Genomic DNA, 23,807 nt, shown 5'->3' with positions numbered 1-23,807 from the left:
ATACAACGTTATTGTGTTAGAAAGAAAAACCGCAGCGTTTTCGAAACACAACCGCGTTGTGTTTCTGCCTAAAGCTGCTTTCCCATTTGGGGCTTTTGGGCTCCCCACGGGGAGCCCGAGAGCCCCAAATGGGAAAACAGCTTTAGGAGAGACCCAAAGTGATAGCCACGGCAGGCAGAAACACAACGCAGTTGTGTTTCAAAAACGCTGCAGTTTTTCTTTCTAAGTTTCTCAGGCTCCTCTGAGCCGGAGGAGCCTGAGAAACATAGACCGAAAAACCGCAGCGTTTTCAAACACAATAACGTTGTATTTATGTTTGCGGTAGCTTCAAAAGCTACCGCAAACATAAATACAACGTTTTTAAAGCTGTGGTTTTATTTCTAAGTTTTCCGGGCTCCTTCAGCCCGTAAAACTTAGAAAACAAACCACAGCTAGTGCTTATTGAAAAAAAAAAAATAGCACTTACCGAGATGCAGCTGCAGCTTTTCTGCCTGTAGTCTCCGGTCTGCGTCCTCTGCGTTCCGGCACCAATGAAGGAAAAGCCATCCAGTGGTAGCTTTTGTTTACTACAGCTGGCTGGCTTTTACTTCATTAGTGCCGCAAAAGCAAGCACAGGCGGGCATCGATTTCACAAAATGGATGCCCCATGTGCTTCCTTTTTGTAAATTTTGAGCTTCATTTGCTCAGTTTTACATAGATTGGCACTTTTTTTTTTAAGTCCCTATTTTTTTTATTATTGCCCATCTTTTTTTGCAATAAAGTTTTTTTGAGCGAACCATTCCTTTAATATTGCATTGGGACTGCTGGCATGAGTATGCGCATAGCAGATAGCCGTTTGTGTGCTTTGCAAGGTTGTATGCATAACCCATATTAAAATGTTGCAGATCCTGTGGCTTGTGCTGTTCTGGTGACCCTTCAAAGTAAGAGCCTAGGAAAGTGGAGTGCTTTAGCAAGTATTTTGACATTAATGAACTGACAATAGTCTGAAAATGGAAACTCGTCTGGTTATGAATACCACCTTTCATGTGTCTGTGTGTTTGAATTACTATAAAGGCTCAAATTGTATCTGTACTGTGTAGTAGCTGCATGGCCACTGTAAGTTGGGGGACAGTCAAACCTGTGTTCATATGGAAATTGTTCACCATATAGTATTAGTTGTTCACATCGCAGGCCATGACATCACAACAGTAGCTTGCATTCTGAGAAGGAGTTATTGTAATAACCTAATCTTAGTGACTAAGTCTTATAATCAAATGTTGCTTTATTTCCTGCTAAGGTACAGGGAAGTCGAGAAGGACCCGCTTAGCCAGGCACTCTGCGCCTTTTAAAATAAAAAATTATTGCCAAAGTACAATAATCACCCATTGAACCAGCAGAGTAGGAAAGTCGTATAGTTTTACCAACACCATGAAAAATCTTTTGTTGAAGGGCAATTGTGGCTTTGATCCAAACCCAGGGGCCTACTGCAATTTGCCAGTGAAGAAGTAACCCAAACCACCCACCAGGCACTGAACAGAACCTCACACAAACTCAGGATAGTGATTATTAGTTTATGCCATTTTTTGATTGTGTGACCGAATATGCCATTCAACACTTCTGACATGAGGCCCTTATGGACGTCCATTGCGGGTTGCCACAGAACGTTGTTCCGGCCTCTCTTTTCCTTGATAAAAGTGGTTCTGACAATAGCAGTTCGAAATATGTGGCTCTCAAAGGCATGCAGCAAAATGCAGACAGAAAACTGCATGCTCTTAAAGTAACGTATGCCTTTTATGCCTGGCTGTATGCTGGAATCTGCTCAATTATTTTTTTTTATCTGTGCTTTTCAAGAAAACTCGTAATCCAGTGTATTAACTTCGGAGCAGGTTGAACCTCTAGGACCATGAATTGGAGAATATTTATTTGAATTAAGTGAATGCAATAAAACCATTAAAGGACATTTCCTAATTCATAGGGTACAGTAGACGAATATCAAAGGCTTCTAACTGTGACACCAGATTCTCCCGCTGTCCGGATATGAGACGTCTCTAGATGTCTGGCATTATTACACTTGGAATATTGATTTTAGTGTGTATATTCCAGGAAATCACTTTTTGTAGGGCATGATAAAAATTGAGTAAATATTATACTTGGAGCTAGGCCCCATTTGAGAGAGGACTTTCAGGAAACCGCTTGGCGTCCTATGCCATTATGAGGGTCTTCTTAGTTGAGCACTTGCCCCATACGTTTTAACTTGTGGTCAGATGATGGACCTTCAGCCCTTTGTGCTTCCATGGTTGATAATGATACTCAGTTTAACTTCGGTACTAATGACGCCCATTATTCCATTGCTTAGAAATTGTAAGCGCTATGAAAGTTGCATTTTGTTTAGTGTGATGGAAGCATGCAAGTTAAACTTTGTGGCGACATCATTGGCTGGAGAACCCTGGGTGCACAATCCTTCCCAAGTCCTGGGCATTGAAGCACAGTCTTTCAATGAGAGGGGCTTGAGGTGCAAGTCGGGCTCTACTTGTAACCATGCAAAAGAAGCCCAATTGACATATGATGACCATACAATTGGTGGTGTCACCTAATCTTGCTTGTCACTGCCTAACCTACGCGACCGCAGTGGCACATGAACATTGCACTGTGCAATCTGCTATTACCGTCTCCTACTTGACCACGGGTGTGTAATGATATAACAAGCTACCCTGCGGTCCCCTAAAGATGGAGCAAGCCTGCTTTGACGACCGGTAGCACAAGCAGGCTTTTGAATGATGTTTGATGTTTGCCACTGTGAACAGCTCACGTTAGTAAAATAATGTACAGAAAAGCCTGCAGTCCCTACGATGAGAGGAACCTAGTGCTCAAATGTACTTTCCGGTGCTGGTGCACGCGATAGTGCAGAAGGACGAAAACTGGGTCTCTTGTAGGGTCTGTAGCAGCTTAGGAAGATGGGTGAGGTGATGCAGAATAAGTTCCCACTATTCGTTGAGGGTCTCCCCAAAAGGGCAGAACAGGTTCCAGGAGTTGGGAATGGTTCGATAGCTCAGGCTATCTGTGGAAAGGAGAGTGGCCCTCAGGGAACACTCGTGCATAAAAATAGGTGGATGCGCTAGCGGCCTCCCATAAGGGTTGCAAGTACTCACCGACCCCCGGTGCACTCCGGACCAAAGTTCGTCAGTCGAGTCCACTTCGGTTGCAAATTCAAATGCTGCAGTTATGCGGCTAGGCGGCTTTCAGCAGCGAAGTTAGTGTTGATTCCCAAACTGGACAGTGGCGATTTCTCAGGTCCTGGTGGATGGATCAGGCCAGTTTCACTGTATCAGGCTTCAGGGCACATGGCGGCACAGCAGCAAGGCACCTGCGAAGTTCGTCACCACGGCTGGGCGACACGGTAACCATGTGTACTTTGGTGCAGGCGCTCTATCTTTACTCCAGACCTGGGAATGCCAAGTGTACTAAATTCGGTGTGAGTGCTGTGAACTCAGAGCTTGTGATGTACCAAGTTTCAAGGATCTCCATGGCGGCGGTGTCCAAGCAAAGGACCTGCGCAAGCAGGTCAACCAACTGGTTGGCCCGGGGACACTTCCGAAAAGGCTTACTTGCAGTGTTTGATGAAGGTGCAGAAAATAGTTGATCCCGCTATTCTAATGGGACGAAGCGTCTTTGCAGACCTAGTTTGATCAGATGCAGCTGGGTCCAGCGGGCTCAGGGTGCCAAACCTTCAAGCAGGTCACAGCGGTTCCTCGACTCGGCTTCTTAGTTTCAGGATGCTTGGTTCCTATCCTAGGTCCAGTGAGAACTCAAGCGATTTACCTAGACTGGGTGTTTGGAGCCTACTCTTATCCAGAATCTCCTTTGCGCCCAAACGAAGAGGACCCAATGGGAGATCTGCTCACATACAGCCACATCAGACGGCGACCAATCCCAGACCACGGTGGTCCCAGTCATTCACAGCACACCAGACTCTTTGGCACCCAGGATGGGGATTGCAACTAGACAGTTCAGCCCACACCCTGGGGGCGCACACACAAGACCTGCAGAAGCCTGCGAAAGCTTGGCGTTTCGCGGGAAAATGCATACCTAAATAAGGACTGACCCGGGTCGGTTCGACCTGGTGAAGGGGCAAGAAGGTCAAAGAACCTTGTGGCATGGCCATTTCGGGAGTCAGGCCACCTTTCTGTGCCAACCGTGGTTTGCATGGCAAAGGGTTAAAAATACAAGAAAAGATCAGCTGCCACCAGCCCTGTCTAAGGCACAGCTGCACTTCTCCTAAAAAAATTCTTCGAGGGTGTCTGGGGCCTGTGGAAATGACAGGAAGACCCAAGTGCACTGTACTATAAGGTACATTGTGCACTTGCAACATGTTGCAGAAAAGTTGCAACATTGCAAAGGACTAAGGCAAACAGTCTCCCAGGACTGACTGTCTTTAAGGGCATGTAATTTTCCCCATAACAAAGTGAGGGAAAGCCCAGGGGAGTGCCACTGAAGGCTATGGTCCACTGGCAAAGTCAAAAAGTTGCGGGGGTACACAAGTGAAGGGAAAACTTCACATAAACGTGAATCTTTCCCAACACTTACCATGGCCTACACATATCTGTAAGCAGCAGCACCACCACCACTCTGCCAGCCATAAGGTCTTCATATTTGCCCACTCCCACAGACACTACTACTTTGGAAGAACTAAGCCAGCCTAATGCAGTAAATCCTAATGTTGTTCGGATCCAGAATTGGCTGCAATCTGAGCCAAAAGCCAGGAGGAGGAAGACCTAATACTGTGTTTTGAGGCAGAAATGTCTCCCGGAGATGATGGTTTCATAGGTTTTTGTTCCAAGCTCGTCAGGCTTCTGCAAAAAATGGTCTTCAGGAGTATGGGGCGGACCCTTGTGAACCACTGGAGTACATCTGGATAGGCCATTACAATACTTTGTTTCTCAGCTTGGCTATCTGTTGTTGCGCTACCAACGAAAATGCTTGCGTTTTGAAAATATCAATGTTGATATCATCTTTGGTCCATCACCCCAAATAGCATTAACTAGTTCTCTTGGCCTTTGCATTACAAGCTTTAAGTGGAAAACTCAGAACGCCTACAATAATTTGCCATGGCCTGGCATTGAGCTGGGGCATCTGACCCAAGGGTTTGTGGCTCTTTCTAGCTTGTATCTTTCACGAAGTTGGGCCAAGCAATTTGGGGAGTTATTTGCAGGAAATCAGTGGGGTTGCCCTTCTTTACGCTTCGGGAAATCTAGCAGTGTGGATGTTGATGTCCCTCGAATGGTGTTCTTGAAGTAGTACAGATCTATTTTCCATTTGCACTGTGGGGGGCCCTGAACTCTAACCTCCATCAGAGTGGATTTCTCTCCTGGTTTGGCCACTGTTCCCTCGATCCTCAGTCCACTGACTCAAATCGCCGAAAGTCTTTGGATTTTGAAAGAGTTAGTGCAAGATTGTCCTGATCTGCTGCTCGCCATGTTATGAAAGAAATTGCAAATTACCAGCTGCAGGTGGCGGGGGCTGGAGCTCTGCTCTCAGGCTGCATCCTCTAGTGCTACTGTTCTTTTGCACACTTAAAACAATCTGTTCGCTTCAATTTAGGAAAGTGACAGAATGCCCCAGACACAGGGTTAGGAGAATCCTCCTCAACATTGTCCTTAAATATGTCACAGATGACCTCAGTCATGACATCACCTACATTCATCACTGTGGCCAGGCCACAAGGGTACTTTGTATAGAGTTTTACAACCCCTTATCAGAATATCGACAGGAATACTGTGCTCCAATGCCTCGCAGTGACTGCAGGGGATGGCCCGGGACAATGCATTGTATATTTGAAGGCAGTATGTACCAATTGGATATGTGCACAAGTACTCTCATTGTGTGCCTCCGCTTTTACTGCTTTATGCTTTGGAACTTGCACCGTTTGCCAGGCATTGCCATAATTTGCCAAATAATTTCACTATGTGCCTGCTTTTACCATTGTGTTTCAGGGTTCTTAAACTATGTTGCCAACTGTTCTGCAACATATGCTCATTGTGATGCTGGAAATGCATTGGCGGGACAGGGCCTCCCTGTCCTTGTCTTGTAGTCCTTTTTCATTTCTGTTCTCTATTGTTTTCTGCCCAGGAGTCCATGTGGGACTCCTGGCAGTGCAGCTCGTCGTGTTTTTGGTTTGGTGTACAGACCCATGGGATTCCCTTATGGCACCCATGAGTGGGGGTGCAACCCTGTGCCCCTAGTGTGTTTTTGGGCACCTGTGTGTGGCCCACAGAGCAGGGCATGGGTAGACGGCAGCTCCATGCTGAATTTGACAGGTGCTGACCTGGTTAGGCGCCCTCTTCCCGTGCTCCGAGGGACCATCAAGCACTGCTAACCTTCGCCGAAGCTCCCTGGAAGTCAGACCCTCGAAAGGCTGCCGACCGGAGACTGGGACCGCCGAGGAGAACGAAGACCAGTAAAGGACTTTCTTTCCGTTGTCGACCAGGGTTCGCAGGTTTGCTGTAACCGCTGGATGCCCGTCGAAGAAGCCGTGTTGCCCGGAAGAGGGGACCGCTTGACGCTGTGCTGACGACGACCGGAGCCGAATGCTCCTTTGCCTAAGACTTTTGATTCACAGACCCGCCCGCCTTATCCCGCCGGAGAAGGCCAGGCCGTCAACGCGCCGATGAGCATCCGCCGGTGGGTTTCCCGGCACCCAACGACCGTAGAGACTCCAGACGACTCGACGCCCTCGCTGGGCCACAGTTCTTCACAAACTCTTTGCGGTCCTGATCGATCGACATCAAGGTGCCCCGCATGCCTCTTCCTTGCAGGACGCCTATGCTCCGTTGTCGACGAGCATCCTGGGAACAAAGCTGCCGCCTCAACGCAGAGTTCACTTCCTTCGAGGGATCTCGACGATCCGTGGCTCCTGCTTTTAAAGGGAGTGGCTCAAGAAGGATCCGTCGACGCCTCGTCGTCGAACTATGCTATTTCAGGTACTTTGGGTTGGTAGAAACATTATAGAGAGAAATAAGACTTATAGAACAGCATATGGACTGGGCTTGTAGCATATTTTTATTTTACAGGTTGCCCAGGTTGGTAGGGGCCAGTATTCTGCCAATTGTTCTAACCAACTGCTTTCCTCCTATGTCTATTGTTGGTTACCTTTATTAATTGATTTGTGACATTTAACCAGAGTACAGTTGATGCACTTTAATGAAATCTAATAATAATTGTGGTACCACTTAGAAACTGTAGATATTTGTCATTATAGATTTACTGAGCACAAAGTGAGTTATTGTGATTTAGTACACGGTTATGTACACAATTATATAAAGACTGTATTTTAACTAATAGTTTGGGGAAATTCCTTTGTGGGGGCTTGGGGACTACACTGTACTTAAGAACCAGCCTGCATCACCTCCTGAGAAGCTAGGCCTTGATTGCTCGACTACGTTACCAATAATGGATCATCTTGGCTGGAGTCCTCTGTGCCTCCCCTCTACCATATAGAGAGCAGAAGTACAGCCCCCACCCCCCTCCAGTCTTTACACTCGTGCTCTCAGGCCATCTAGCAGTTTTGCCCATTGTATGCTAAGAAATGGTAACCGTTTGCTATATTTTGCCCCGGTACCCCATTTCCCAAATATTGCCCTGATCTATGACCATGGATGCTGACTCCACACAGCCGATTCAACGGCATTTATTCCTCTTCACACGTCCTCGCAGAGCCAAACTGTCACCGGTGGAAAATGCAGTTGGGCAGGCATGTTTTATTCACTCGTACAGCAGCCCATGCATGACCTAATCAGCACCCGGCGCTTGCACACCAGATGCAGATAACCACATTCTGCTACTCCAGCCTCTAGTCCCTTGTCACATTCTGCCTGGTCTCGCCCGCACAAGCTGCTTCCTCACTGTGTGTGTAAAAAAAAAAAAAAAATAATAATAATATTAATAATAATAATAAAAAATAAATAAATAAACGCCACACACCCTGGCTCCGTCTGTAGACCACAAGCTGTGACGCATGGCTTTGGTGCAAGCAGTTCATTTGATAACCTGTTTTGGCTAGATTGGTGCCCACACGTTTTGTTTTGTGTTCTCCAACGGCACCGCCCCAAGGAAAGTTGTCTGCTTGATATTTAAACCCAGAGACTGTGGGTGACTCTGCCAGGAAAGCGACCTAGACGTTAAGGGAGCTTACGTTTTTGAATGAGTACCGCAGTCCCAAAAGTATAGAATCTAGTAGCATTCAAACGTGTGCTCCTTATCTCCACACCCTAACGTCTTCTGCCTGCGACCAGCAAAGTATATTTGGGCAGGAGAACTTGCTTTTCGGTATCATCGCTTTCAAAATATGCTTCGTTTTACACTTGCAGACCAAAGCACACATGCACTACTGTAGTCGCAGCCCAGCTATTATCCCGCAGGAATACCTCGAGGACAGGGGAGAATGAGGGAGAAGTGGTTCTGTCCTAAATATACGCATATATTGCAATGGAGTGTACAATGTATGCATGTACATTGAATTGCAACACACTAATGTCCTATTCCTTCCTCCACCCCCTCTCAATGCAGTTGAAGGCAGTGGTTTTAGATGGGTGTTAAGGCAGGTTTTTAAAAAAATATATATATATTTTTGGGTGTAAATTGTGTTGGCATCCAATAAATGCCACTCTTCCAGGTTTGTGTTTGTGGAAGATAAAAAAAAACTCTTCTCCCAAGCTGCAATGCTAGGGTTGTCCTTGCTCCCGCCACTTTTCAGGGGCTACCACCTCTTGAAGGTAACCTGTGCAGCTAGCGGACAAGTTCAAAATTATTGCTCTGCTTAAATTCTAATTGCCCATTGGCAGCACGGTCTCTCGCTAATCGATTTCCACCCCCCCCCCCCCCAAGATCCGTCTGCCCCTCGTCTGCTGATAACACAGGTGGTCACTGAACATTAATCTTCCCGAGATTTCAGGAAACTTTTTTCCAGGTTTTGTCCGGATCAGGCTAATTGCAACCTAAACACGCAAGCGTTGCACATTGCTAATGTTCGAGCAAAGGCCCCGTGCCTTGTCTTTTCTCGGTGAACGAGCCGCTTAAATGCTTGACAGCTGTGCCCTCTGCTGCTTTCGGATCGCCGGCTGCATCCATCCGCAGCCTCTCCCTTGGTAGACAACCGGCACACGCGCCGGACGTGCTGTGCTATTCATTCTTTTCTCTGTGCACTCAGCATTTTAATGGCTATAGATTAAGTCTGCACAGGAGTCTTTCCGTCGTGCAGTTTGCAAAAACTGCTCCCGCCCATCTAATTTTAGTTTAATGGATTTGAGAGCTATTTGATTGGTCGAGATTTGTTTAATGGATTTCGCTGTGTACCTTTCTCTTATCAGCTTTTCTCCGGTTCCCTCTGCTGCTTTTTTTTCTTCCCCCCCCCTTCAGCCAGACCTAAACATGGTAAATCTGAGCAAAAAGCAATCCATGATGGCAGAGTGCACTCATTTTTCATTGTGTGCTGCGTGGTCTCCATCCATGAAAATGTTCCTGTGGATTCAAAAGTGAAAGGAAACAACTCCTCGCTGTCGTGGCTGGCCACCTCCTCCCTTCCCTGAGGTAGCCCATGGTCCCTTGGTTCACTAATTGACACGAACAAACACGGCAACTGAGCCCCCTGTTGCATTGTGCGTTTAAGGTCAGCGCCTGGCGAGGGACAGGGAGAAACGTTTTTTCGGATCTTCAAAGATGCTACCTGCTGAGGTACACTACATTATGGGAAATGGATCCTGCACTTCCAAAGGTTTCCAGAATTAGGTTGAAGCAGCAATCTTAAATCACTGGATCCAGTAAGAATGTCCAGATCAGTATCTATTTTGTGGCAGTTCGCCAGACCCTTTGATTCTTGACCAGGGCTACTCTAGGACTGAGTGTTTTATTCTAGTGTCTGGTTGACTGCTTGAGGCAGTGTTCTCTTGAAGCCAGCATGGTCGGTCTTCTGCCATTTTGAAGTGGTTTTTTCTAAAGCTACTCAGATTCCCTAGGCTGTCTTAACTCTTTAGGCTAGGGGTTGAGGGCTTTTTATAGTCTATAATAAAGCAATATTGCTCCCCTGTGCAGTAGGGCATGCACTTTTTTTTGGTTTTGGTTTAGTTTTGTGTTTTTGCTGTCCAGAAACGGCCTATTTTGATATGTTTACTCTTCTAAAATCCTTGCTTGGTCCTTGTCATCTGCTGGCTGGATATTACATCTGTCGATCCATTCTAGTAAAACCAAAGCAAGCACCATAGTGAACATTCATAACCTGGAGTTGCGGAATAACTCGCACTTGGCAAACAAAGGTAAAACTGCATAGTACTTTGTAGTGCATTTGTCAGATTTAACAGGCAAAATATAGTAACACTCTGCGTTGTTCGTGCCAAATGATAGTACATCATCCAATCACGTTATTTTTTTTCTTTACGTTCTTGCTTCTTTTAGTATAGGCAGCAATGCAATATACCACTCTGGCTCAATTTTATTTAGTAGCCAGCTGCCCAATCCCATACGTTTGACCGTGTTTACTGGCCGTGTTTTGCATGCTGGACTAGAACAATTACGACCACTTTTGGGCTGTTAGGATCCATGTAAGATGAAAAATAGTACAGTGTGTTTACATTGGCAGGAGAAAGTGCTTAAAGTGTTGCATTTGTGCATGTTATGTTGCTTAATGATGTTGGCAGGTAGGTAATTGCTTGATTAGCTGAGATCTTTTGTGACTCCACAAAACTGTAATCCCATTCAGAGTGTGCCTTCAAAAACCACACAGGGACGACCAAGGAAAAGTTTCCTATTTCAAACTTTAATTGACATGGTTTTCTTTGTGCTTCCTTTCTTATGCTTTTTAGGTTGCATAAATAAGGTTAGCTGTAAGTGTATTTGTATTTAATTGTTGTTGGACAATACATTTGCTTTGAACGATGGAAAATCACAGAATCTGCACACATTGTTTGCTCTTTCAAATTGTTATATCTAGGATCTGTAGATTTACTGTACTTAAGTACCAGAATGCCACCCGATGGATGTCTGTGTGCATTCGTTACCCCAATACTGCTTTGTCTGCATTCTGTAAGTGATCTGGAATGTGTTGTGTTAAAGGAGCAAAACGACATAATCTAATTTATCATCTAGACTGATGTTGGTCAGGTGTAGCCATTTGTCCTGTTGGAATGTTATTTCTGGTTGTTGTAGTTTTGATTTTTCAGTCCTAACCCCAGTACGACATTTCCTAGATTCCTTAGAAAAGCGCAGAGCTAGTTGGACTATACCTGCCTCATCTGGGTCTAGTTGAGAGCCACTGCATTCCAGAATAGAGGGAAGGTCTGGACTGTGTGAAGCATGAGAAGCAGCGTTATATGGGATCTTTGATACTGTGCCAAATTACTGCTGCAGCGGTTTGTCAAAAGTACCCCTGCCACGGTCTTCTGTAAAGCAAACTTCCATATACTGGCTTTAAGACTCTGCCAAATGAGACGAGCAACTGTACATTCTCACTTCTGCTACTGTGTTTAAATCCTGATGCTTCGTTTGGTTCGAAGCGTTTCAGAATTCTGGTATATATTGAAATCGAAGTACAGGGAGAGTACATGTTTTTTCGGGGATCACACAATTAGTCTTGGCGAGGAACAGCAGCGCTAGGCGTTGCTCCTCCAGAACACACACACTGTACAATCCAGACGCTACGACACATGTTCTCCAGAGCACCCACGTTGTACCATGTTGGGCCAACTGTTTCCTGTGCGTTGTCTACTTTTTAATGAGAAAAGAACGACAAGATCCAGAAGGCAAAGGAGCAAACGCGGCTGGATTGCTAATCATTCCCTACATGAAACATCTTTAGAAAGCTGGTTCTAGCGAGTTTAGCTGATGTACCTCTTAGACCGAGTCAGTGCACCTCCAAAACTGCATTGTCAATGCCAATAGTTTGGGCTTTTGTGTCAGCATGGGGAAAGGTGCTTTCCAGGCACAGCCGTAGTGTTATTTCCTGGCCATTGATAGTAGCAGGTGCAAAATGGAGCGAGTACCTGGGCATCCGTGCTGGACAAATGCGAATACTTGCACACAAGCCAGAATGGTTGGCTTTGCCAATGCATGTTTTTAACGGGAATTCAGTAAAGGACACTCGGGAGTGCAGCTGAAGGAAAACCTGGTTGAGACTGTTTTATTACACCAGTAGCGAGTTTACAACTCCAATTCAGGTATTAACTGTGAAAAAATACTGGCAGGCACTTTGAGTGAAACGTTTGATAGTAAGGCTTTCAATGAGGAGTTGTTTTGGGTGGGGAAGGGGAGGAACTGGGTGGGAAGGGCCATAGGGAGTAACATGGCCATGGGCCGTCAGTGGGTGGGCAAATAACCAAACGCCTACAAGCCGTTTGCCTCTCCTCGTATGTCGTAAAGTCCCTATCCAGCTCCTAACATCTCCCACTCACTAGTAAGCTTCAAGCAATGTGAGCCAGTATGGATAGGCTTGTATCAAGGCTGAGCAGACTAAAGAGTTTGTAACCCTGGACGGTGTTCTCCTTTGCGAAAAGTGCATAATGGGAAATGTAGTCATATAGCATCAAAATTCCTGAGTGCAGTAGATTGTGATTCTGGGAAATGTGAATTTATGGTAATCTTTCCTGAGTTGGGAGCAGTCCATTATAGAATGTGTCGACTCCTGAGGCCACTGCAGTGAGTTCTGCATAATACAATAAGGACGTTTAGTTCCACAAACTAATCTATGAATGAGGCAGAGTGCCTTTTGCGGATTGTGGTGTCTGTGTAGTGGGTAAGTGCATGCTGGATTTTAGTGGAAGGTCCGTGATGTTTGAGGACCCTTCTTAATGTAATCTTGGAGTGGTATTAGTCATCAAGAAGGCTCTATTCTAACCATTAGGTAAGCTCATTAAATAGCATTGTACTGGACCAACAAAATTGTGGATGAGCGGAAGAGTGGAGGCAAAGTATGATGAGGTGAAGGGGGCCCAAAATACTGTGCCAGGTTGATCCCTGGAAGTGGTCCGATACATTCCACTCAATCCCTTGATCCCATTTATTTAATTTGCACTTGTTATAGCGGTCACACAGCCCGGGGGCATTGAGGCGCTGTTACGGGAATATGTCTTAGTTGCATTTTTATAACACGCTTGATACACAGGTGTTTCAGAGTGCGGACCCGCGGATCGAACCTTGTTTCCAGGGCGTGCACGTTGCCCCTGAGCTATCCTCCCGGGATAGATTAGAAATCGTTCCCCTCAACGGGACTTGAATTCGTATTTCCTTGAGGGAAGCTCTTCAAACCTATGACCTCCTCTTGCAACCTTGACTACTTCTCCTGGAAGACTGGTTTTATGGTCGCAGTACATCTGCCAGAATGGTGAGAAAGATGTAGGTTAGCTGTTGAAAGGAACCTTACGCAGCTTTCCCTGAGAGTGCATACTTTCCTTCATTCCTAAAACTATAATTTCCATTAGAAATGGGAAATTAAGTCCGAATTTCCAACCCTGCCTTTTTATTTTTGTTGTAATTGAGTTTTTTGTTCATTGCCTTATTTTTGGTAGCCGGAGGGACTTCTACTGAAGAATCCCTGCCATTACCTTGTACTTAGGGGCGACTCAATACCATGTATCTTAAGGTAAACTGAGTACATGGGGTACCTAGTAGGCTCCCCATTGTTGTGTTGGGGGTGATTTTATTCCCCTAACAGGTTTTAGGGAATAGGTTGGTGGCAGCTATACTTAACTTTTGGCTTTACCAAGGGTGAAGCCATTTTACTGAATTGGTAGCCCAATGTACCTTATTTGTAGCCCGGTGCCAGTGGGATTTCTGCATTCACGCCCGCATGTAGTCCTCCTACATTACTCCTGGTGACATTTTGCAGTTGTGAACTTCACCTCTGTTGTGCTTGCCACACTTATTGCCTGCCTTGAGCGTGACCGGTGTGGATCACCCACCTCCTAAATCTGCAAAAAACACTGCTCAACTGCACCCACCCAAACGCATCACCTCTAATAGAATACAGCTAAGCCCACACAATTCGGTACAGCTTTTCATACCCTAACTCTTGACTCCTACTCCCATGACAATTTGTTAGGCACCCGCTCTCACCTGAGAGCTGTGGGCTGCTATTAGGGACCTAGCCACTCCCTACCTACGTGCTGTCTGAAAATGCAATAAAAATGAACATGCGCGTTTTCGAAAGCCTTTCTTCACCTCACATTTCTGACTACGGTCTTCAGAAGGGCTTTCATCCCCACAGTGCTTCGGGCCACACAAATGCCATATAAGATAACATTAGCTGTACCAAGGTTTCAAAAACCCCTAGGAGGTTAGATTTGTTGTGCAGGCTCCAGTACGGTGTAACGCTTCCACCCCTATCTCCATCTCCAAAATGTAACCAAAATAAAATGTTGTGCCGGCCTCGCCTACTGACCCAATTTGCTTTTCCAGTTATAATACGGCTGTTAATCTCCATCTATACATCCCATCTCCTTTCCTCATCTCCAACTCGTGTGGCGGTCATCCTCATCCATATTCTTCTCATTCTATACTCTGTGACAGATTATTCTAAGATTTTATAAATGGAGATTTCATTTAGCAAAGGAGGTGGTTTTTGGTACATGATGGCCACGGCTATGTTTAGGCGTCTGATCTTGCTGGAGGCCTCTTTTGGTGCAAATGGACCAATTTGTGCAGTGAGAGTTTATATATCTGTACAGATGTCTTCTCTGGTCTTGTTACGTAACGACCATTTAGCAGCACTGTGGCATCAGCATTCATTGAAGCCTTTCTCTTATTGTAGGTCCCACAGCTGGGCATGTGCTGTCTGTAGATGGGGATAGCTTTACCTGACATATAATGACACTTTCTGGGCCTTTGAGGCTGCACATGGCATATGATGGCACTACCTTCTTAAGACTAAGACCACAACTATGTGCTTTGTGATTGCTTGTTGCTGGTCGCGGTCACCACAATTGTTGGGTTCCTTGTTGGTCATGGCTGTCATGGTTTTAGTTCCATTGCTCGAACATAACTGTTCGAGGACACAACTGATAGTTAGCAAGTGATCGCCAGTTTCGACTGGTAGACCCTTTAAACAGTACGGCCTGTCCAACTCCTCAACCACTTGCTGACGAGCAGGGACCCCCAACCTAGAAGGCGGATACATGGTGGGGTATACTAAAAGGTTGGCAGGGGCGGGGAGAGGAACTGCATGGTGGTGGTTGGTTGTAATGTGGGTGGGGGGTGGCAGAGGGCTAGGGTAACAGGGATGGTAGAGGATGGTGCAGTGGGTGATGGACTCTGGGTGGAGCGATGAAGTACAGGGGGCTAAATAAGGACCACAGTAAGGTAATTGGGGGAGAGGGAGAAGATTAGGCTAAGTGTAGGGATTTGTTTTTGGAGCAAGGCAAGCAGTTACATATTTTGACCATTTGGGGTCAAGAAATATGCAACTTCTCATAGGGGATAATGAGTGAGCAGTTGTCACAAAAGTCTGAGCATGTGCCTTTTTTTGGATAATTCGATATACATCTGTTGTCACCTAAGCATAGTATTAAGGATGTTTTAAAGTTGTCCCACCATGCAAGCCTATTCTCACCCTCTTGCCCCCTTCAAAAGATGAAAAAGGGTACTTATTGGTTGCCTGGAGGGTTCTTCTTTCACACACTGAACACAAGGGCAGGAGAGTCTACCCATAACTAGGCAACACGGTTGTTGCCAGTCTGAAAATGTGGAAGCTCTTCTACTGAGGAACAGTCAATTAATGGAGTTATGATATATGATGGGTTATTTATAACGCGCTTAATAGCCAGAGGCTTCTAAGCACGGACCTGGGGATCGAATCTTGGTTGCTCTGCATCGTCTTGCTTCCAAGGCAAGCCTGTTTCCTCCGAGTGACCCTCCCGAGTTCTAGGCATTGCTACTCTGAACAAGAGTACAAATAGCCCAGATGTTTGATATTAGATGTTGATTATTAGATGTTGCCCATTAGAGTTGGCATCATCCCACAGAAGGTTAAATAGTCTTGTTGGTTCTCAGTGGCAGGGCGACTGTGCTTTGTCCAAGTCTGGTAAAGCATTTGAGGTGTCGCCCTCTTTTGCAAGGGTACTCCTGATGTGGACCCCTTGCTTTGTGTGTCTGTAGAGATGAATGAAGTACTACAGTCACGCCGCACTGAATGTGCCCAGCAAAGCAAACTGGTCTGCGGTCCTGTGGATGCTGGTGGTAATTCTGCTCAAAGGAGTATTGACTAGCATTTCAGTGCTGGGCTGCCCTTTTGTCCAAACTGATCTGAAAAAGGCTATTTCTCCTGTGGTAAGGTATGATGAGGGAATATGGGGCTGTAGACCCGCTTGAGTGGGCACAATTCAATGGAAGAAGTAATGTGGCCTGGATTGTGCTCAATGGATTAGAAAATACTACCCTTCCGGTCAGCCTGACTTTTCTAGTTGTTAATGTGGCAAAGCAGCCAACAGAGTGCTATCAGGATGTGAAACTGGGGATTAAAGGTGCGGTAAACACTTTTTAACCTACAACAAGGGAATACCAACACAATGTATACTTTATTTGCGCTGCAGGAGAAAGAAATTCGAAAATACAGTTGAGAAACTATACATTTTGCATTATTAAAGACTTGAGTGTGGCTGCCAATTGAAAGTCACTGGGAAGAGTTAACGGTCAATCTGGGCCACCAGGTACCAGAGTTGACAAAGTTAGGAGTGGGATTTTCCAAGACAGTGTTTTTTCTAAAGGGACCAAATCTCTCCTGTAGAAGTAATTGTAGCGATGTAAAGACACTAGGCAAGCATTGACGGTTATTTGAAAGTAAACGAAAACTGTTAAGATGGTTTTGGAAGTTCAAGGTCAATGCGATCATAGCACGTCGCTAGTTGAGCAACAAGGATTCTCGTGAGGAAAAAGGTTCAGTGCAGAAATTGAGTCTATAGAGTTGATGTCGCAGGGGTAGAGACGAGGGTGGTCTGATGCTAGGTATGGTGCAGTTGTCTGTTAGACGACCCTGCAGATCGGGTACCCAGGCAGTGCAGATGGCCCAACTATGCACATCTGGTGAGCCTGGAGTTGCTCTAACCCCCAGAAGTCTTCGTAAATACACTCAAACCTGCATCCGTTTTCGAAATTTAGGCTGCTGGCTGCTCACCCTCCGTCTAGTGTCTCGCTTCTTCATAATGTGCTGTGCAAGGCAAAAAGCAGGCTTGTTTGCGGAGCAGGGGTATCTTGGAAACTTTCAACTTATCGCAGGGACAATCGGCAGGAGTGCTGCTCCTGGTTCTCTGGCCAGTATAGAAGTCTAAGACGCGCAGCGCATTGCTGCGTTTCACCTTCCAAGCAATCTTCAGTGGATTGTGCTGCAGCAGTCTGCACAGGTAATCCTCGGGTGCAGATTGCTTCAGTCCTTTGTACTTCAGTACTCCTCTGAGTGATTGACAAAGGCTCCATATCTGCAAAGTGGCTGCATGTAGTGCGCTACACCTTGACCCAGTGCAGACTTTTAACTTTGCATGCTGTGACTTGTAGGCCCATAATTACAATGGGGGAAAAAGCATGCGAAAAACCAGGATTGGCTCAATGTATCATGCTTACCACGAGGCCTCTTGGCGCTATCTGATGCAGATTCCTCTGTTGTGTTGGAGTTTTAGAAGCTCAATGCAAACCCAGCATCCAAAATAAATCCTGCCTCCTTTCAATCGACTGTTGACCACCCACTTATTGAGGATCTCCACATTCAAAGTTTCCTGGGTAAAGACTCAGGATGTGGCGTCAGTCCTTAATCCTATGTATCCCATTCAAATACTCTCCAGATGTGCTGTTGGCTGCTGTGGCCTCTGTCTTAGTTTACTAGCCTAGAAAAACAGTACTTGTTGTAAACCCCACCTTGAGAGGCTTGTGGTCCTTTTGGGACCCCAACTCGCATTGTGCACTTGGTGGGATCGGAATAATGTCTTGGGTAAAAGTCTGACCATTTCAGGATGAACCAAGGGATAGAGGGCTAATGTCAGAGCCACAGTTCAGGACTTAAGCCCTCTAACTTCCCTCTAGCATGCCTTCTATTTTATGTGCTTGTGATGTAAAGCAGTACTAATATCATGCCAGGGTCATTGTGTTCACCTCAGCAAGTATGCATTGTTCTAGGCTGATGAAACCGTAAACTGGGATTTCATGCTGTGGCAGCCAGCGCAGCAAAGGCAAGTGAGCGGCATGTGCTTGAAAAACATGTCTACCTCCTCCGTTAGCCGAGTACACCACCACCTTTAGGCAGGCATCTGATTATAATTGGTCTCGTAGCGTGTGTTTTGGGCATGCATTTAGAGGGGAGTGCATGTTCCGAAGGTGACGGCTGTCTGAGTGGGCAGACAAATGTCCCCGTCACTATTGCCAATTAGCTTTTTTTTTTCTGGCACTGTTGTGGACTTATTTCGTGTTTACAATATAGGGCCAGGCTGAGATTAGAGTGTCCGTCATTAGTTTAATTAGATGCACAAATAAACGAAACACAAGCGTATTGCTAAAATCGTGTTATTGTCCTCGTGGTCCATAACAAATCTTTGTACAACCATGGTGCTTATTGACGTAAGCGATTAAGGGAGGGGGAAGGGGGCGTTCATAGCTTTATCAAAATCCCCTTAGTTCGCAATTCATTAACCAATAGTTTCACTCACTATATTGCAGCTATAGATTATTTGTGTTTTAATGCTGGATACCTTGCATTTCTGACTCTCGCTTTCTTTTTAGGTTGACTGCATTCAGGCAGTGGCAATCCCAGAGCTGCCACCGCCAGCCACGTTCCAATCGATTGGCGTTCAGGTGGAGGACGGGTGGCGGTAAGTGATCTTCCATCCAATCTTTCTTCTTGTGTTCGTGGGGCCATCTCGGGACACAATGTCACTTGCACTGTAGGAAGAGTATTTCACAGGAAGAGTTTAACTGGGCTACACTTTACCATAGGACAATACGCCAAGGAACTTTGGGAAGTGCTCTTAATGTGATGGGGATGGTTAAGCATCGGACAACATGCAGCCAAACTGTGGCGAATGGCAGAGAGGCAGTTAGTGATGTGTTCAAAATCCCGTGGAGTTGGTGGAGGAAAAGGGAGAAAAGGTGGTAGTGGAAGCCAACAAATTAAATTAGTTTACCTAGGTTGGCCATGTACATGCTGAGGAGGAGTGGCCTAGGACTGCTACTTGGAGGATACCCCACAGGAAAGGGATGGAAGAGGTATTCGAAGTTCCATGGAATGGCAAAGGAGCATTCTTTCTGCCACCCAGGAAACTACTGCTGCACTACTCTAAAACACCTCGTGTAAGGCGTTTCCTGAAAAGGAACTTAAAATGAGTTGTATGTCTCCTACTCCCGCTAACTTTGTGATGCTGTTACCAAATCGGTCATACGGTCATTCTTCCATTGGTTTTCTTTAGCAGTGCACCTGTTTGGTGTAAGCAGGTACTCTGCTTTTGCCTTCAAGGGGAACAATACAAGGCGGTTGTTTGGAGGATCCTACTTATTTGGTTAGATTAAGCTGATGCACTGGTCCCACGCCCCCTTTTTGCTAGAATAGGACACCTTTGGAGGAGGGCCCAATGGTGCGAGGTACAGTCTTCCTGTTTACCAGTGTCGATTGTGATCCAGGGAGAAGTTATATCTGTGTTCATTTGTAGACTTGGAAATGTTACAAGGAAAGGTGTTCTTTCTTTGCTCTGGTGGTGCTGTAAATGTATGCGAGCAGGCTACAAGGGGTAACTGGCAGAGGGGGCTTAAAGTGAAATAAAAGGAGGCCTTTGTCCCTTCCAATTATATCATTTCGCTCCGTCATGCGTCCAGTTCTATGTTGTACAAAACCAACTTGGGACCAGTTTGTAACCAGCTCCTTCTACTGTCTTCCTTGTAGGAAAAGCCGCTCAAGCAGCATGACTTCCAAACAGGAGACAGACTCAGACACGCAAGAGCTGAGCAACTCGAGCTGCAAATCGTCTGACAAAAGCTTTTGTGATTGCCCACAGCCGAAACACAATGCAGTCATGGACACTATCAGTCGACAACCCCCCAAGGCACCCCTGCTTCGGAAGAACATCTCCCATGGAGACAGCATTGATGCTGCACTGGAGCCTTCTGCTCTCCCACCACCTGATCCCTGGCTGGAGTCTTCCACCAATTCCTCGTCTGAACCCACGCAAAAAGGGGCATGTGGACAGGATGGGCACTGGTTCTTGAAACTACTGCAGGCAGAGACGGAAAGATTAGAAGGATGGTGCCGGCAAATGAATAAGGAGAGCAAGGAGAACAGTCTCTGTGAAGAAGGTATGATTAGGGGAACTAATCCTAAACTCAAAGAGCTATGACCTTGGAGGCTGAACGTGGGGTGGGTGGGGGGGGCATAGCTCATTACTAACTGACAGAAGATCGTTCCATTAGTGCATTTAGAGGTGTTCTGGAACACTGTTGGTTGGGTGCAGCACAGTGATTTGGTAAATGGTAATTGAATATACAGCTTACATTGTAGGGCAAAACCAAAGCAGGCTGCGGTGGTTGGCCCAAGTGGCTTCAAGGTAGACTCAAGTTACTGGTTGATCATGTTCTTAGTCTCACTGGGCACGTTCTCGTATTAGTTTAAACAATGATGAGTGCCAGTATTCATGTGCACCTTCAAAGTGTTTCAGTTAGTGTGCATGTTTTGCTGTCTGATGTAAGGTGGGTGGGGGTGGGGAGGAGGTAGACGTGGAATTTGGTCTATCTCCTTTGACTGTTCTGAGTTTGCACTGGTTGTCTTAGCTCATTCATAAGTCTGATAGTTCACATTTGGCCAAGTGTCTACTTCTGAAGTTCTCTGGGCAACATCTTTCCGAATGCAAGATAGTTTGGTTAAGAAGGTCCCATTAGGACACTGAGAAACAGAGTTCTCGGCCCTGAAATGCTATGAGCTTTATAACCCAATTTTCTGGTCCCACTGTTTTTGAGAATATTCAGTATAGAAGACTACTGGCTGTTAATTTTCCTTGCCTTATGCACGAATTGCAAAAGGTGTAATTCTACGTTGCAAAACATCTTCTGTAATTAATTGATACATATGAATAAAGCAAATGTGATTTTATTTATCCAAAAATCCTAGGGCATTCACGGCTCTTAATTCCACTTGAAAAACAAATGCCACTAATCTGTCACTGAAAGTGTTCAAAATGGAAGTCAAATTAAATGACACTTCTATTGACGATTAGGCTTTCTCGACATTCTAGAGTGCTCGGCCAGCCAGTATTCATTTATAATGCATATTCTTATATTTATTGGACATGAGTCAGCAGGTCGTCACTTCGTAGTTATTTTGAGTTAAACTGGTTCAACTGCTTTCCGTGTTATTAAAACCTTTTTCTGGCAGAGTGAAAGTGATTTAGAGGGATGTATTGGTCTGGTTAAGGTATAGTGTTGGTCCAATTTCATCAGATGCCCTTGATTCTTTTCTAGTAATAATTCCTGCATTCGTAGACTGACGAGGATGGGAATTGCCTGCCAAACAAAGCCTTGGCCTCAGATATGGGTCAGGGATGTTACCGCCTCATTATCCCCCTAGCACATAGATTATCGCTATCGGCACACTGAGGTGCAAATAGTGGGGGTTGTTGTATTTTTTTTCTAATGGGTTTAATGGTAATCTGGTCCACAAGTATTGCTTGTGACAGAATGCCATCTCTGGTGACGCAACAGTATGACCTTTTGGATGTTGGATTATACAATGATGCAGGTAATTTGTTTCTGCAAGTGTGATGTGCTAATCAGACACCACTTTCGTAATTCTCCATGCCATAAAGCATAATGCAACAATGCACCTTGATGTTGGTCAACTACATCCCAGGCAGCTGCCTTGCAGTGGCAGTATGACAGGTTCAAATGTCACATGTACATTCCTGAACATAGCTGCAGGACCCTAAAGTTCCAATACAGAGTTGGGTTTTTAACTATATGCACCTCTGCTTAAAATATCATAATTGCGTTTCCCAGGAGTCTGGTGGCTGGTTATATATTAAAATAAATAAATAATAATAAACCTAAATACAAGCCCTACCTGGTTTTGACATGGTGGGTACTCCGACTACACAATTATAAAGCTGTATGCATTTGTCATTAACAGTGCCTCATCTGTGTGTAATATCTCACCTGGTTTGATGGCTGCCACAGCCATGTTGAGATGAACCCAGGAAGCCTCTGATCCCCTGAGAAGGGTTGTCACCACCTCTAGGGAGCAAGAACACTCCATGGGAGGTCCTCTGAGAACTAGTGCTTCAAAGACAGTCTCTTTATTGCAATGGTTACCTCACACATTGAGTCTGGCTACTGGAGTCCTTTTAATGTAGGCAGATTAAGGAAGATGGGCAGAGCTGGGCTTGCCCAAAAGAGAGCTTCAGTTCAGAGGGGCCGCACCATCTTGGATTTTGCCAGGACTTCAAAGCTTCCTGTCCCCTTTCCCGCTTCCTGCAGACAAAGAATTCTCTGTTTCATATTAGAAGGCAAAGGATACATGTAACAGCAACCAGGATTGGACCCTTAACAACATGCTTGCCATGAATTAACCAATCCACTGTGACGTTTTGTCTATATGAGGGGGAGGATGTTCCCCAAAGTTGATTCATCTTTGGAGTAGGCTGTACTCTGGTTAGATAAGATTTCCATTTATGTGTAATTTTCCCTCCAGTTGTGAACCCCCCCGACCACCCCCACACCCACATTATCGCTTTGTTCAAACACCATAGTCTGACTTTAGCAGAGGTGCATAACCTTCTGCTGCACTCCTCTGAGCTTTTCGCTCACTTTATAATGGGGAAACTGACATGCCCTTAAAGATAGTCAGTAATCAGAGACTTTGTTTCCCTTAGTCCTTTCCAATGTGGCAAATTTTGTGAAACATGTATCAAGTCTCCAAAGTACCTTAGAGTAGTACACTTGGGTCTATAGTCATTTCCAAAGGCCCTAGATGCACTTGAAGGATTTTTTTAGGAGAAGTGCAGATCTGCCTTGGACAGGGCTGGTGGCAGCTTATCATTTTGTATACTTTTAACCCTTTCCTGCCAGGTAAACCGCGATTATCGCGTTTGGCACAAAGAGGTGGCCTGGCTCCAAAATGGCCATGCCATAAGGTTCTTTGTCCTGTCCTTTGGCCATCTTGCCCCTTCACTTTCCCCAGGTCGAGCCGACCCCTGTCAGTCCTTATTTGAGCATGCATTCTCCCACGAGCCGCCCAGCTTTTGCAGGCTTCTGCATGCCTTGTGTCTGTGCCTCCAGGATGTGGGCGGGGGTGTCTGTCCCCAATACGCATCCTGGGTGCCAGAGAGTCTGGAGTGCTGTAAATGCCTGGGACCATTGTGGTCCATGATTGATCCATGTATGGTATGCCTGAATGTGAGCAGATCTCCCATTGGGTCCTCTTAGTTTTGGCCCGAAGGAGTCTCTGGATAAAAGAAAGGCCCACACAGCCATACCATGTCGATCTCTGGAGTTCTCACTGAACGAAAGATAGGATCCAAGTATCCTGAAACTAAGAAGCTGAGTCGAGGAACCGCTGGTGACCCCCTGGAAGGTTTTGCACCCTGAGCCTGCTGTCGTCCCACTGGACCCCTCGGCATCTGGTTGTCCTAGAAGGGCTGCGAAAATGTTTTGACCCATTGCAATTATCATGGGTACTAGCATGGGAACACAAACACGTGGGGTAAGGCCTGTGACACGAGTAGGGGCTAGATGGGTGAGGGCCTGGCAAGCAAAACATGCACTGAGAAACTGTTAGTAGGAACACATTCTAATGGGCTTGTTTTCCCATTCACTTCCTGTACCCTCAACATGGA

At 45.8% G+C, this 23,807-nt stretch overlaps 1 protein-coding gene across 10 annotated transcripts in view; it reads left to right on the top strand.

The window, feature by feature from the left end:
- Positions 1-23,807, top strand: part of DLGAP4 (DLG associated protein 4) — a 1,951,934-nt gene that overhangs the window by 1,856,988 nt on the left and 71,139 nt on the right. For all 10 annotated transcript variants that reach the window (XM_069652304.1, XM_069652305.1, XM_069652307.1 and 7 more), the window contains 2 exons: positions 18,718-18,806; positions 19,871-20,280. In XM_069652304.1, coding sequence (XP_069508405.1) covers positions 18,718-18,806; positions 19,871-20,280 — 499 coding nt within the window. The remainder of the gene's footprint in view (positions 1-18,717; positions 18,807-19,870; positions 20,281-23,807) is intronic.

The sequence above is a fragment of the Ambystoma mexicanum genome, chromosome 3p, assembly GCF_040938575.1.
Source record: "Ambystoma mexicanum isolate Mex_15411 chromosome 3p, UKY_AmexF1_1, whole genome shotgun sequence".
Classification (NCBI taxonomy): Eukaryota; Metazoa; Chordata; class Amphibia; order Caudata; family Ambystomatidae; genus Ambystoma; species Ambystoma mexicanum.
Note: the sequence above shows the minus strand (reverse complement) of the source record. Positions and strands in the feature narration are given on the sequence as shown.